Here is a 15277-nt window from a genome sequence, read left to right on the forward strand (position 1 = left end):
TTTCATTTCAGATTTCTTGACATTTTAATCTGTTGTGAATAGACAGAGGCGGAAGACAACAGTAAGTTACACAGTATGTCTACCAGTTTTTCTTGCCCCTTCACCTTTTCTACCCTATTATGTTATTCATTGCACACACGCATAATTTATATATGTGTGTGTGTGTGTGTGAAATACTTTAGAAAACTACATTTGATTTGACTAAAAAGTTGTATATACAACTAATATGATAATATACAAAAAAAATATAAAACGCCCATTGTTTTTAAGACTATACTATTGTCTGTGCAGTGTGTATTATAGATAAAACTATATGACTTTTTATGGGCTAGTATATTGGATTCATTACTTTTTAAGTGCCCCTAATTATACTTATGTACGTGTTTGCATTTTATTTTTTAATGATTATTATGTATAATCCATGCTGGAAAAGCACACTTTCACTGGCACAGTGCTACAGTGATTAATTGCAAAGTTAAAATCCTTACAGAATTGTAATTCAAGTGCAACTATCTCCTACTCATTGTAAAATGTACTTATTTACAAAATGGACATATATGTATGCTATGGTTTAATTCTTTCAAATGCAATTTTACAGCATACCCATAATAATCATATTATAGCTTTCTATGATTATACAGGACTGAATTTCTGTTTTATATATTTTAGTTTTCCTCAATTTTCCTAATATAAAACTTTTCATGCTGTATGCTATGCATAACAATTTATGTGAATCTAGTATTGTGTATGTGTGTGTGTGTATAAGGGCTGGTTGATTGTGTTGTGATACTACTTCTGCCCATAGTAGTCTCCTTGCTAATGTTGGTCTGTGTGTAGACCAGTCTCCTGTCAGTATGTATGTCTAAACTGATTTGTAAGTGTGCCAGCGCTATACCTAACTTGGGCATTTCTTAGATATGTTGTTAAATATATACACACACAAACAATAAAATGGGCGGAGCCATCTGAGGGGCGGGGCTAGTGCTCCCCCATCTTCAAAAGTGACCAGCCGCCACTGATGTGATCCCCCTACACCGCCGCCACCTATATTAAAATTATTACCCCCTAATGTGAGCCCCCTACCCCGCCGCCACCTACATTAACTATATTAACCCCTAATATGATCCCCCTACACCGCCGCCACCTATAATAACTCTATTAACCCCTAATCTGAGCCCCCTACCCCGCCGCCACCTATTTTAACTATATTAACCCCTAATGTGAGCCCCCTACCCGGCCACCACCTATATTATATGTACTACCCCCTAATCTGACCCCCTTACACTGCCGCCACCTATATTAAATTTATTAACCCCTAATGTGAGCCCCCTACACCGCCGCCACCTATATTAAATATATTAACCACTAAACCTAAGTCTAACCCTAACACCCCCCTAACTTAATTATTATTAAAATAAATCAAAATAATATTAATAATATTAACTAAATTATTCCTATTTAAATCTAAATACTTACCTATAAAATAAACCCTAAGATAGCTACAAAATAATAATTACATTGTAGCTATTTTAGGGTTTATATATATATTACAGGTAACTTTGTATTTCTTTCATGTAATTAGCAAGAGTCCATGAGCTAGTGACGTATGGGATATACATTCCTACCAGGAGGGGCAAAGTTTCCCAAACCTCAAAATGCCTACAAATACACCCCTCACCACACCCACAAATCAGTGGGTGTGGTGAAGTAAGTTTGTGCTAGATTCTACGTTGATATGCGCTCCGCAGCAGGTTGGAGCCCGGTTTTCCTCTCAGCGTGCAGTGAATGTCAGAGGGATGTGAGGAGAGTATTGCCTATTTGAATTCAATGATCTCCTTCTACGGGGTCTATTTCATAGGTTCTCTGTTATCGGTCGTAGGGATTCATCTCTTACCTCCCTTTTCAGATCGACGATATACTCTTATATACCATTACCTCTGCTGATTTTCGTTTCAGTACTGGTTTGGCTTTCTACAACATGTAGATGAGTGTCCTGGGGTAAGTAAGTCTTATTTTCTGTGACACTCTAAGCTATGGTTGGGCACTTTTTTATAAAGTTCTAAATATATGTATTCAAACATTTATTTGCCTTGACTCAGGATGTTCAACATTCCTTATTTTCAGACAGTCAGTTTCATATTTGGGATAATGCATTTGAGTAAAACAATTTTTTTCTTACCTTAAAATTTGACTTTTCCCTGTGGGCTGTTAGGCTCGCAGGGGGTTAAAAATGCTTCATTTCATTGCATCATTCTTGGCGCGGACTTTTTTGGCGCAAATTTTTTTTTCTATTTCCGGCATCATATGTGTCGCCAGAAGTTGCGTCATTTTTGACGTTCTTTTGCGCAAAAAATGTCGGCGTTCCGGATGTGGCGTCATTTTTGGCGCCAAAAGCATTTAGGCGCCAAATAATGTGGGCGTCTTATTTGGCGCTAAAAAAATATGGGCGTCACTTTTGTCTCCACATTATTTAAGTCTCATTTTTTATTGCTTCTGGCTGCTAGAAGCTTGTTCATTGGCATTTTTTCCCATTCCTGAAACTGTCATTTAAGGAATTTGATCAATTTTGCTTTATATGTTGTTTTTTCTATTACATATTGCAAGATGTCCCATGTTGAAGCTGAGTCAGAAGATACTTCTGGAAAATCGCTGCCTGGTGCTGGAGCTACCAAAGCTAAGTGTATCTGCTGTAAACTTTTGGTAGCTGTTCCTCCAGCTGTTTTTTGTATTGAATGTCATGACAAACTTGTTAATGCAGATAATATTTCCTTTAGTAAAGTTACATTACCTGTTGCTGTTCCATCAACATCTAATACTCAGAGTGTTCCTGATAACATAAGAGATTTTGTTTCTAAATCCATTAAGAAGGCTATGTCTGTTATTCCTCCTTCTAGTAAACGTAAAAAGGTCTTAAAACTTCTCATTTTTCAGATGAATTTTTAAATGAACATCATCATTCTGATTCTGATAATGGTTCTTCTGGTTCAGAGGATTCTGTCTCAGAGGTTGATGCTGATAAATCTTCATATTTATTTAAAATGGAATTTATTCGTACTTTACTTAAAGAAGTCCTAATTGCATTAGAAATTGAGGATTCTGGTCCTCTTGATACTAAATCTAAACGTTTAGATAAGGTTTTTAAATCTCCTGTAGTTATTCCAGAAGTTTTTCCTGTTCCTGGTGCTATTTCTGAAGTAATTTCCAGGGAATGGAATAATTTGGGTAATTCATTTACTCCTTCTAAACGTTTTAAGCAATTATATCCTGTGCCATCTGACAGATTAGAATTTTGGGACAAAATCCCTAAGGTTGATGGGGCTGTCTCTACTCTTGCTAAGCGTACTACCATTCCTACGGCAGATGGTACTTCCTTTAAGGATCCTTTAGATAGGAAAATTGAATCCTTTCTAAGAAAAGCTTACTTGTGTTCAGGTAATCTTCTTAGACCTGCTATATCTTTGGCGGATGTTGCTGCAGCTTCAACTTTTTGGTTGGAAGCTTTAGCGCAACAAGTAACAGATCATAATTCTCATAGCATTATTATTCTTCTTCAACATGCTAATCATTTTATTTGTGATGCCATCTTTGATATCATTAGAGTTGATGTCAGGTATATGTCTCTAGCTATTTTAGCTAGAAGAGCTTTATGGCTTAAAACTTGGAATGCTGACATGTCTTCTAAGTCTACTCTGCTTTCCCTTTCTTTCCAGGGTAATACATTATTTGGTTCTCAGTTGGATTCTATTATCTCAACTTTTACTGGAGGGAAAGGAACTTTTTTACCACAGGATAAAAAATCTAAAGGTAAATTTAGGTCTAATAATCGTTTTCGTTCCTTTCGTCACAACAAGGAACAAAAGCCTGATCCTTCATCCTCAGGAGCGGTATCAGTTTGGAAACCGTCTCCAGTCTGGAATAAATCCAAGCCTTTTAGAAAATCAAAGCCAGCTCCTAAGTCCACATGAAGGTGCGGCCCTCATTCCAGCTCAGCTGGTAGGGGGCAGATTACGTTTTTTCAAAGAAATTTGGATCAATTCCGTTCACAATCTTTGGATTCAGAATATTGTTTCAGAAGGGTACAGAATTGGCTTCAAGATAAGGCCTCCTGCAAAGAGATTTTTTCTTTCCCGTGTCCCAGTAAATCCAGCAAAGGCTCAAGCATTTCTGAAATGTGTTTCAGATCTAGAGTTGGCTGGAGTAATTATGCCAGTTCCAGTTCTGGAACAGGGGCTGGGGTTTTATTCAAATCTCTTCATTGTACCAAAGAAGGAGAATTCCTTCAGACCAGTTCTGGATCTAAAAATATTGAATCGTTATGTAAGGATACCAACATTCAAAATGGTAACTGTAAGGACTATCCTGCCTTTTGTTCAGCAAGGGCATTATATGTCTACAATAGATTTACAGGATGCATATCTGCATATTCCGATTCATCCAGATCACTATCAGTTTCTGAGATTCTCGTTCCTAGACAAGCATTACCAGTTTGTGGCTCTGCCGTTTGGCCTAGCAACAGCTCCAAGAATTTTTACAAAGGTTCTCGGTGCCCTTCTGTCTGTAATCAGAGAACAGGGTATTGTGGTATTTCCTTATTTGGACGATATCTTGGTACTTGCTCAGTCTTCACATTTAGCAGAATCTCATACGAATCGACTTGTGTTGTTTCTTCAAGATCATGGTTGGAGGATCAATTTACTAAAAAGTTCATTGATTCCTCAGACAAGGGTAACCTTTTTGGGTTTCCAGATAGATTCAGTGTCCATGACTCTATCTTTGACAGACAAGAGACGTCTAAAATTGATATCAGCTTGTCGAAACCTTCAGTCACAATCATTCCCTCTGGTAGCCTTATGCATGGAAATTCTAGGTCTTATGACTGCTGCATCGGACGCGATCCCCTTTGCTCGTTTTCACATGCGACCTCTTCAGCTCTGTATGCTGAACCAATGGTGCAGGGATTACACAAAGATATCTCAATTAATATCTTTGAAACCGATTGTACGACACTCTCTGACGTGGTGGACAGATCACCATCGTTTAGTTCAGGGGGCTTCTTTTGTTCTCCCGACCTGGACTGTAATCTCAACAGATGCAAGTCTTACAGGTTGGGGAGCTGTGTGGGGGTCTCTGACGGCACAAGGGGTTTGGGAATCTCAGGAGGTGAGATTACCGATCAATATTTTGGAACTCCGTGCAATTTTCAGAGCTCTTCAGTCTTGGGCTCTTCTAAAGAGAGAGTCGTTCATTTGTTTTCAGACAGACAATGTCACAACTGTGGCATACATCAATCATCAAGGAGGGACTCACAGCCCTCTGGCTATGAAAGAAGTATCTCGAATTCTGGTTTGGGCGGAATCCAGCTCCTGTCTAGTTTCTGCGGTTCATATCCCAGGTATAGACAATTGGGAAGCGGATTATCTCAGTCGCCAAACGTTGCATCCGGGCGAATGGTCTCTTCACCCAGAGGTATTTCTTCAGATTGTCCAAATGTGGGGACTTCCAGAAATAGATCTGATGGCCTCTAATCTAAACAAGAAACTTCCCAGGTATCTGTCCAGATCCAGGGATCCTCAAGCGGAAGCAGTGGATGCATTGTCACTTCCTTGGAAGTATCATCCTGCTTATATCTTTCCACCTCTAGTTCTTCTTCCAAGAGTGATCTCCAAGATTCTGAAGGAATGCTCGTTTGTTCTGCTGGTAGCTCCAGCATGGCCTCACAGGTTTTGGTATGCGGATCTTGTCCGGATGGCCTCTTATCTATGGAGATATATTATAGAGTCTGGAAGACTTATATTTCTTGGTGTCTTTCTCATCATTTTTCCTGGCATTCTTTTAGAATTCCGAGAATTTTAGTTTCTTCAGGATGGTTTGGAGAAAGGTTTGTCTACAAGTTCATTGAAAGGACAAATCTCTGCTCTTTCTGTTCTTTTTCAGAGAAAGATTGCTAATCTTCCTGATATTCATTGTTGTGTACAAGCTTTGGTTCGTATAAAACCTGTCATTAAGTCAATTTCTCCTCCTTGGAGTTTGAATTTGGTTCTGGGGGCTCTTCAAGCTCCTCCGTTTGAACCTATGCATTCGTTTGACATTAAATTACTTTCTTGGAAAGTTTTGTTCCTTTTAGCCATCTCTTCTGCCAGAAGAGTTTCTGAACTATCTGCTCTTTCTTGTGAGTCTCCTTTTCTGATTTTTCATCAGGATAAGGCGGTGTTGCGAACTTCTTTTGAATTTTTACCTAAGGTTGTGAATTCCAACAACATTAGTAGAGAAATTGTGGTTCCTTCATTATGTCCTAATCCTAAGAATTCTAAGGAGAAATCATTGCATTCTTTGGATGTAGTTAGAGCTTTGAAATATTATGTTGAAGCTACTAAGAATTTCCGAAATACTTCTAGTCTATTTGTTATCTTTTCCGGTTCTAGGAAAGGTCAGAAGGCCTCTGCCATTTCTTTGGCATCTTGGTTGAAATCTTTAATTCATCATGCTTATGTCGAGTCGGGTAAAACTCCGCCTCAAAGGATTACAGCTCATTCTACTAGGTCAGTTTCTACTTCCTGGGCGTTTAGGAATGAAGCTTCGGTTGATCAGATTTGCAAAGCAGCAACTTGGTCTTCTTTGCATACTTTTACTAAATTCTACCATTTTGATGTGTTTTCTTCTTCTGAAGCTGTTTTTGGTAGAAAAGTACTTCAGGCAGCTGTTTCAGTTTGAATCTTCTGCTTATATTTTCAGTTTTTTTCATTATAAAATTTAAACTTTATTTTGGGTGTGGATTATTTTTCAGCGGAATTGGCTGTCTTTATTTTATCCCTCCCTCTCTAGTGACTCTTGCGTGGAAAGATCCACATCTTGGGTAGTCATTATCCCATACGTCACTAGCTCATGGACTCTTGCTAATTACATGAAAGAAAACATAATTTATGTAAGAACTTACCTGATAAATTAATTTCTTTCATATTAGCAAGAGTCCACGAGGCCCACCCTTTTTGTGGTGGTTATGATTTTTTTGTATAAAGCACAATTATTCCAATTCCTTATTTTTTATGCTTTCGCACTTTTTCTTATCACCCCACTTCTTGGCTATTCGTTAAACTGATTTGTGGGTGTGGTGAGGGGTGTATTTGTAGGCATTTTGAGGTTTGGGAAACTTTGCCCCTCCTGGTAGGAATGTATATCCCATACGTCACTAGCTCATGGACTCTTGCTAATTACATGAAAGAAAACATAATTTATGTAAGAACTTACCTGATAAATTCATTTCTTTCATATTAGCAAGAGTCCATGAGGCCCACCCTTTTTTGTGGTGGTTATGATTTTTTTGTATAAAGCACAATTATTCCAATTCCTTATTTTTTATGCTTTCGCACTTTTTTCTTATCACCCCACTTCTTGGCTATTCGTTAAACTGATTTGTGGGTGTGGTGAGGGGTGTATTTATAGGCATTTTAAGGTTTGGGAAACTTTGCCCCTCCTGGTAGGAATGTATATCCCATACGTCACTAGCTCATGGACTCTTGCTAATATGAAATAAATGAATTTATCAGGTAAGTTCTTACATAAATTATGTTTTATTTTAACTAGGTACAATAGCTATTAAATAGTTAATAACTATTTAATAGCTACCTAGTTAAAATAATTACCAAATTACCTGTAAAATAAATCCTAACCTAAGTTACCATTACACCTAACACTACACTATCAATAAATTAATTAAATAAACTACAATTATCTCAACTAAAATACAGTTAAATACACTAATCTATATTACAAAAAACAAACAAACACTAAATTACAAAAAATAAAAAAAGATTACAAGAATTTTAAGATAATTACACCTAATCTAAGCCCCCTAATAAAATAACAAAGCCCCCCAAAATAATAAAATTTCCCTACCCTAAACTAAATTAAAAAAGTAATCAGCTCTATTACCAGCCCTTAAAAGGGCCTTTTGCGGGCATTGCCCCAAAGTAATAAGCTAAAAAAATGTAAAAATGAAGCTCTCCAAAATGCCAAAGTTTCAGTGCTTTATTTTAGAAAGTGCAGAGTCAAACAGCCACAACGTTTCGGGGAGCTATGCCCCTTAATCATGTGGTAAGTGATAGTACAGGTACACCTGTTTAAATAGCTCACCTTGGGATTTTAACCCTTACAATCTTGTATTCCACATTCTATAAATGCAACAGCACCATCTGCTGGTGGAAAGATAGGTAGACCATGTACAAAAATTAAAAACAAAAACAGCTATGAAGCCCCTATACCAGAACCACATCTACATAAACAATAAACACTGCAATTTATTTATTAGAACTTATTTAAACAATATTAGGCTCCATGATTTAAAACCAATATTGCAAAATATAAGAGCACAAGAGCAACACCAGATCAGTAGAACACAGACCAGTCTATCTCTCTATTGAGCCCCCTAGGCTCCAGGGTATCCAACTTAAAAATCCAATAGGATTCACGTTGTTTCAAAAGGATATCCCTATTGCCACCTCTACGGGGGGTCCTAATTTGTTCGATTACCTGGAACCTAAGTTGGCTAATAGGATGTCCCATAGCCAAAAAATGATAAGCTACTGGTGCAGTGAATACCTTACACCTGATGTTGCTCTTGTGTTCAGTGATCCGATCCCGTACCCTCCTAGAGGACTCGCCAATGTAGGCTTTCCCACATGGGCATTTGATCATGTAAATAACATAATTGCTATTGCAAGTAAAGTAGTCCCTATAATGAAATTTATAACCACTATGTGGGTGTAAAAAATAGGGACTCTTTATTATAGAATTGCAATTGCTGCACCCTAAACAGGGAAAACAGCCCAAATTCTTTTTGGTGATAAACCGCTGAGATAGTATTCTACCAGGGCCAATGTCAGCTTTAATCAAAGAGTCCCTCAAGCTCTTACTACGCTTATATGCTGGCATAGGCATTTGGTCAAATTCAACAACCTCCGAATTGCAATCTTTCAGGATACCCCAATGTTTTCTGATAATTTTCCAAACCTGATCACTTTGTCTGGAAAATTCAGATACAAAAATCATTCTCTTTGAATCTTTTTTAGAAGACAACCCAGGTTTTAACAATGATTTTCGATCCAATTGGGACACCTGATTGATGGTGTCAACAATAAGATCTCTGGGGTACCCGCGTTGCACAAATTTGTCACCCATTTCTGAAAGTCGCAAGGGTACTAACGATTCCTCTGCAACTATGCGCTTAACTCTAAGCAATTGACTTTTTGGCAATGATCTGACTAGTGAAGGATGATGTGCACTGCTATATAATAGCAGGTTATTCCTATCAGTTTCCTTGCTGAAAATATCAGTCTTGAAATTGCACCCATCCTTCAAAACAGTCACATCCAAAAAATCAATTGAAATTTCGCTATAAGTAAGTGTAAACTTAATACTGTTTGTCGAATCATTTAACTCCCTAACAAAAAGTTCAAGGGCTCCAACGCTGCCCAACCATATGCCAAAAATATCATCAATGTAGCGCCACCAGGTGGCGCCACACTGACGAAATAAATAATTTTCAAAAACAAATTTTTCTTCAAAAAGATTCATAAAAATGTTTGCATAGTTAGGGGCAACGTTGGAGCCCATGGCTGTACCCTGCAACTGAAGGTAAAAAAAGTCTTCAAATAAAAAATAATTGTTAAAAAGTATAATTTCCAACAGTTGCAGAATAAACCAAATCTGTGAAATGGAATATAAACCAGAAGTAAAAAGCGCATGTTTAACAGCTCCCAGTCCGCTCTCATGGGTGATTGAGGTATATAAACTTGTCACATCCAGACTGAAAAGAATGAATTTATCAGTCTGGAGTTGCAAGTTGTTCAATTTGACCAAAAAATCATTAGTATCCTTAATGAAAGTACTTGACTGCTCCACCAGGGGTCTCAAAAGTTTATCCAAAAAGATGGATATCCCTGAGAACACAGAGTTAGTTCCAGCCACAATCGGTCGCCCAGGTGGAGCAGTCAAGGACTTATGAATTTTGGGCAGTACATATAGTACTGGCGAGATCGGATCTTTAACAATAAGAAATTTAGCTGTTTTATCATCAATGATGCCATTGTTGAGTGCAAATTTAACAGTGACAGATATCTCTTTAGTAATCTTAGATAGAGGATTAGCAGTAATTTTTTTATATACATTCCCAGCACTTAACTGACGATAAACCTCAGACCTATAGTCAGTTTTGTTCAAGATCACAGTAGCACCGCCCTTATCAGCTTGCTTTAAAATCACCTTGTCATTAGATTTAAGTGACTTCAGGGCAAGATGGTCAGCTGCTGTGAAGTTGACAAAAGCAGATTTTACCTTATGCCTCTGTTGAGAAACCTTAGACTGCAATTTCTGTACGTCCAAAAGGACAAGTTTCTCAAAAGTAGCAATGCTATGATCAGTGACCACAGGATAAAATGAACTTTTATTAAACAGCCCCACATTCTTAATGCTTAAAGTGTTAGTTTTATTGACACATTTTTCAGCAGGGTCAGAGCTAACAGCAGTGGTACAAATATCGCTATTAGACTGTGATAACCCCTTATCCTTGCTACAATGCCAGAATTTTAATCTTACATTTCTGAAAAATTTATGTAAATCCTTGTTAAGGTTAAAGAAATCACAGTCACTCAATGGGCAAAACGATAGTCCTTTTTGCAGAACATCCGCTTCCCTTGGATCAAGCGGGCAATCAGATATGTTGACCACTATATCTTCTTGCGTGCCCTGGTGATCCTGTTGGTTAACGCTCTGTTGGTCTTGTTTACCTTGGTTGCCTTGCTTGTGCCCCCGATGTTTCCGGCCCCTTCTCCTGCACTGTCGGAGGCCTCTGTTTGTAAAAAATCAGAGGATGAGTCGGAGCTGCTGCCTGACGCTGCATTGCGTCGCTGTTGCCTTCTCCTTGCGCCGGAAGTAACGTAGCGCTCTTTTCCCATAGGGTCGTATACCCAGCGGTAAATTCGATTGGAGGAATAATCATCAGAGTCCCTTTGGAACTTTAACCTCTTCCTTTCCTCGATCGTAGCTCTCATCTCAGTGAGTAATTCTTTATTAGCAGATATTAGTTTGTCCCATTCATCTGTAGAAATACTCTGACGAATTTCCTCCTCCAATGTAGCAATGGCCACTTTGATGTTATTGAGGTCAATCTGTAAATATTCTACTGTGAGGACAATCAGGTCAAAGGAGCATTTGTTTAAAATCTGCTCAAACTTCTTGCAATACTCCTGATTGTCCTTCAACAGTGTCGGTCTAGTGTTCATCCGTAAACCCCTGGGAATCCTCTTAACTCTGTGGTATTCAGCCAGAGTAGTGGCGTGGAGGTCATATGCCAGCTGCCTCTTAGTTAATTTCTCATACTCGTTACTTGCCATTTGTTTAGGTGCAGTGAACTTTTTGTTAGGGAGTTAAATGATTCGACAAACAGTATTAAGTTTACACTTACTTATAGCGAAATTTCAATTGATTTTTTGGATGTGACTGTTTTGAAGGATGGGTGCAATTTCAAGACTGATATTTTCAGCAAGGAAACTGATAGGAATAACCTGCTATTATATAGCAGTGCACATCATCCTTCACTAGTCAGATCATTGCCAAAAAGTCAATTGCTTAGAGTTAAGCGCATAGTTGCAGAGGAATCGTTAGTACCCTTGCGACTTTCAGAAATGGGTGACAAATTTGTGCAACGCGGGTACCCCAGAGATCTTATTGTTGACACCATCAATCAGGTGTCCCAATTGGATCGAAAATCATTGTTAAAACCTGGGTTGTCTTCTAAAAAAGATTCAAAGAGAATGATTTTTGTATCTGAATTTTCCAGACAAAGTGATCAGGTTTGGAAAATTATCAGAAAACATTGGGGTATCCTGAAAGATTGCAATTCGGAGGTTGTTGAATTTGACCAAATGCCTATGCCAGCATATAAGCGTAGTAAGAGCTTGAGGGACTCTTTGATTAAAGCTGACATTGGCCCTGGTAGAATACTATCTCAGCGGTTTATCACCAAAAAGAATTTGGGCTGTTTTCCCTGTTTAGGGTGCAGCAATTGCAATTCTATAATAAAGAGTCCCTATTGTTTACACCCACATAGTGGTTATAAATTTCATTATAGGGACTACTTTACTTGCAATAGCAATTATGTTATTTACATGATCAAATGCCCATGTGGGAAAGCCTACATTGGCGAGTCCTCTAGGAGGGTACGGGATCGGATCACTGAACACAAGAGCAACATCAGGTGTAAGGTATTCACTGCACCAGTAGCTTATCATTTTTTGGCTATGGGATATCCTATTAGCCAACTTAGGTTCCAGGTAATCGAACAAATTAGGACCCCCCGTAGAGGTGGCAATAGGGATATCCTTTTGAAACAACGTGAATCCTATTGGATTTTTAAGTTGGATACCCTGGAGCCTAGGGGGCTCAATAGAGAGATAGACTGGTCTGTGTTCTACTGATCTGGTGTTGCTCTTGTGCTCTTATATTTTGCAATATTGGTTTTAAATCATGGAGCCTAATATTGTTTAAATAAGTTCTAATAAATAAATTGCAGTGTTTATTGTTTATGTAGATGTGGTTCTGGTATAGGGGCTTCATAGCTGTTTTTGTTTTTAATTTTTGTACATGGTCTACCTATCTTTCCACCAGCAGATGGTGCTGTTGCATTTATAGAATGTGGAATACAAGATTGTAAGGGTTAAAATCCCAAGGTGAGCTATTTAAACAGGTGTACCTGTACTATCACTTACCACATGATTAAGGGGCATAGCTCCCCGAAACGTCGTGGCTGTTTGACTCTGCACTTTCTAAAATAAAGCACTGAAACTTTGGCATTTTGGAGAGCTTCATTTTTACATTTTTTTACTATTGTTGGGGAGTTTTGTAGTGGCTCCTTGAAGCTCTGACCTGTGAGTATTGCTGCTGGATGTATTGCACTATTTTGTCATTTTTTCACTACTTCATCCGTGCACTACCAAGCCTGTTTGCAAAATGCTAAGCCAAGAGGAGCCTGCAGGGTCACAAACTTTTACCTACACAGAATTTGAAGCCTCTAGAATCACTACACTGGTGAAAGGATCACGGAATTTTCTACACACTGCACCTAAACAAATGGCAAGTAACGAGTATGAGAAATTAACTAAGAGGCAGCTGGCATATGACCTCCACGCCACTACTCTGGCTGAATACCACAGAGTTAAGAGGATTCCCAGGGGTTTACGGATGAACACTAGACCGACACTGTTGAAGGACAATCAGGAGTATTGCAAGAAGTTTGAGCAGATTTTAAACAAATGCTCCTTTGACCTGATTGTCCTCACAGTAGAATATTTACAGATTGACCTCAATAACATCAAAGTGGCCATTGCTACATTGGAGGAGGAAATTCGTCAGAGTATTTCTACAGATGAATGGGACAAACTAATATCTGCTAATAAAGAATTACTCACTGAGATGAGAGCTACGATCGAGGAAAGGAAGAGGTTAAAGTTCCAAAGGGACTCTGATGATTATTCCTCCAATCGAATTTACCGCTGGGTATACGACCCTATGGGAAAAGAGCGCTACGTTACTTCCGGCGCAAGGAGAAGGCAACAGCGACGCAATGCAGCGTCAGGCAGCAGCTCCGACTCATCCTCTGATTTTTTACAAACAGAGGCCTCCGACAGTGCAGGAGAAGGGGCCGGAAACATCGGGGGCACAAGCAAGGCAACCAAGGTAAACAAGACCAACAGAGCGTTAACCAACAGGATCACCAGGGCACGCAAGAAGATATAGTGGTCAACATATCTGATTGCCCGCTTGATCCAAGGGAAGCGGATGTTCTGCAAAAAGGACTATCGTTTTGCCCATTGAGTGACTGTGATTTCTTTAACCTTAACAAGGATTTACATAAATTTTTCAGAAATGTAAGATTAAAATTCTGGCATTGTAGCAAGGATAAGGGGTTATCACAGTCTAATAGCGATATTTGTACCACTGCTGTTAGCTCTGACCCTGCTGAAAAATGTGTCAATAAAACTAACACTTTAAGCATTAAGAATGTGGGGCTGTTTAATAAAAGTTCATTTTATCCTGTGGTCACTGATCATAGCATTGCTACTTTTGAGAAACTTGTCCTTTTGGACGTACAGAAATTGCAGTCTAAGGTTTCTCAACAGAGGCATAAGGTAAAATCTGCTTTTGTCAACTTCACAGCAGCTGACCATCTTGCCCTGAAGTCACTTAAATCTAATGACAAGGTGATTTTAAAGCAAGCTGATAAGGGCGGTGCTACTGTGATCTTGAACAAAACTGACTATAGGTCTGAGGTTTATCGTCAGTTAAGTGCTGGGAATGTATATAAAAAAATTACTGCTAATCCTCTATCTAAGATTACTAAAGAGATATCTGTCACTGTTAAATTTGCACTCAACAATGGCATCATTGATGATAAAACAGCTAAATTTCTTATTGTTAAAGATCCGATCTCGCCAGTACTATATGTACTGCCCAAAATTCATAAGTCCTTGACTGCTCCACCTGGGCGACCGATTGTGGCTGGAACTAACTCTGTGTTCTCAGGGATATCCATCTTTTTGGATAAACTTTTGAGACCCCTGGTGGAGCAGTCAAGTACTTTCATTAAGGATACTAATGATTTTTTGGTCAAATTGAACAACTTGCAACTCCAGACTGATAAATTCATTCTTTTCAGTCTGGATGTGACAAGTTTATATACCTCAATCACCCATGAGAGCGGACTGGGAGCTGTTAAACATGCGCTTTTTACTTCTGGTTTATATTCCATTTCACAGATTTGGTTTATTCTGCAACTGTTGGAAATTATACTTTTTAACAATTATTTTTTATTTGAAGACTTTTTTTACCTTCAGTTGCAGGGTACAGCCATGGGCTCCAACGTTGCCCCTAACTATGCAAACATTTTTATGAATCTTTTTGAAGAAAAATTTGTTTTTGAAAATTATTTATTTCGTCAGTGTGGCGCCACCTGGTGGCGCTACATTGATGATATTTTTGGCATATGGTTGGGCAGCGTTGGAGCCCTTGAACTTTTTGTTAGGGAGTTAAATGATTCGACAAACAGTATTAAGTTTACACTTACTTATAGCGAAATTTCAATTGATTTTTTGGATGTGACTGTTTTGAAGGATGGGTGCAATTTCAAGACTGATATTTTCAGCAAGGAAACTGATAGGAATAACCTGCTATTATATAGCAGTGCACATCATCCTTCACTAGTCAGATCATTGCCAAAAAGTCAATT

The 15277-nt window shown here is 38.5% G+C and overlaps 1 protein-coding gene across 1 annotated transcript in view; it reads right to left on the reverse strand.

Moving 5' to 3' along the window:
- Window positions 1-15277, reverse strand: part of LOC128661265 (uncharacterized) — a 744180-nt gene that overhangs the window by 298055 nt on the left and 430848 nt on the right. Inside the window, exon 14 of the mRNA XM_053715539.1 lies at window positions 10782-11176. Within this exon, the coding sequence (XP_053571514.1) occupies window positions 10782-11176 (395 nt within the window). The remainder of the gene's footprint in view (window positions 1-10781; window positions 11177-15277) is intronic.

Source organism: Bombina bombina, chromosome 5 (genome assembly GCF_027579735.1).
Source record: "Bombina bombina isolate aBomBom1 chromosome 5, aBomBom1.pri, whole genome shotgun sequence".
In the NCBI taxonomy this organism is placed as follows: domain Eukaryota; kingdom Metazoa; phylum Chordata; class Amphibia; order Anura; family Bombinatoridae; genus Bombina; species Bombina bombina.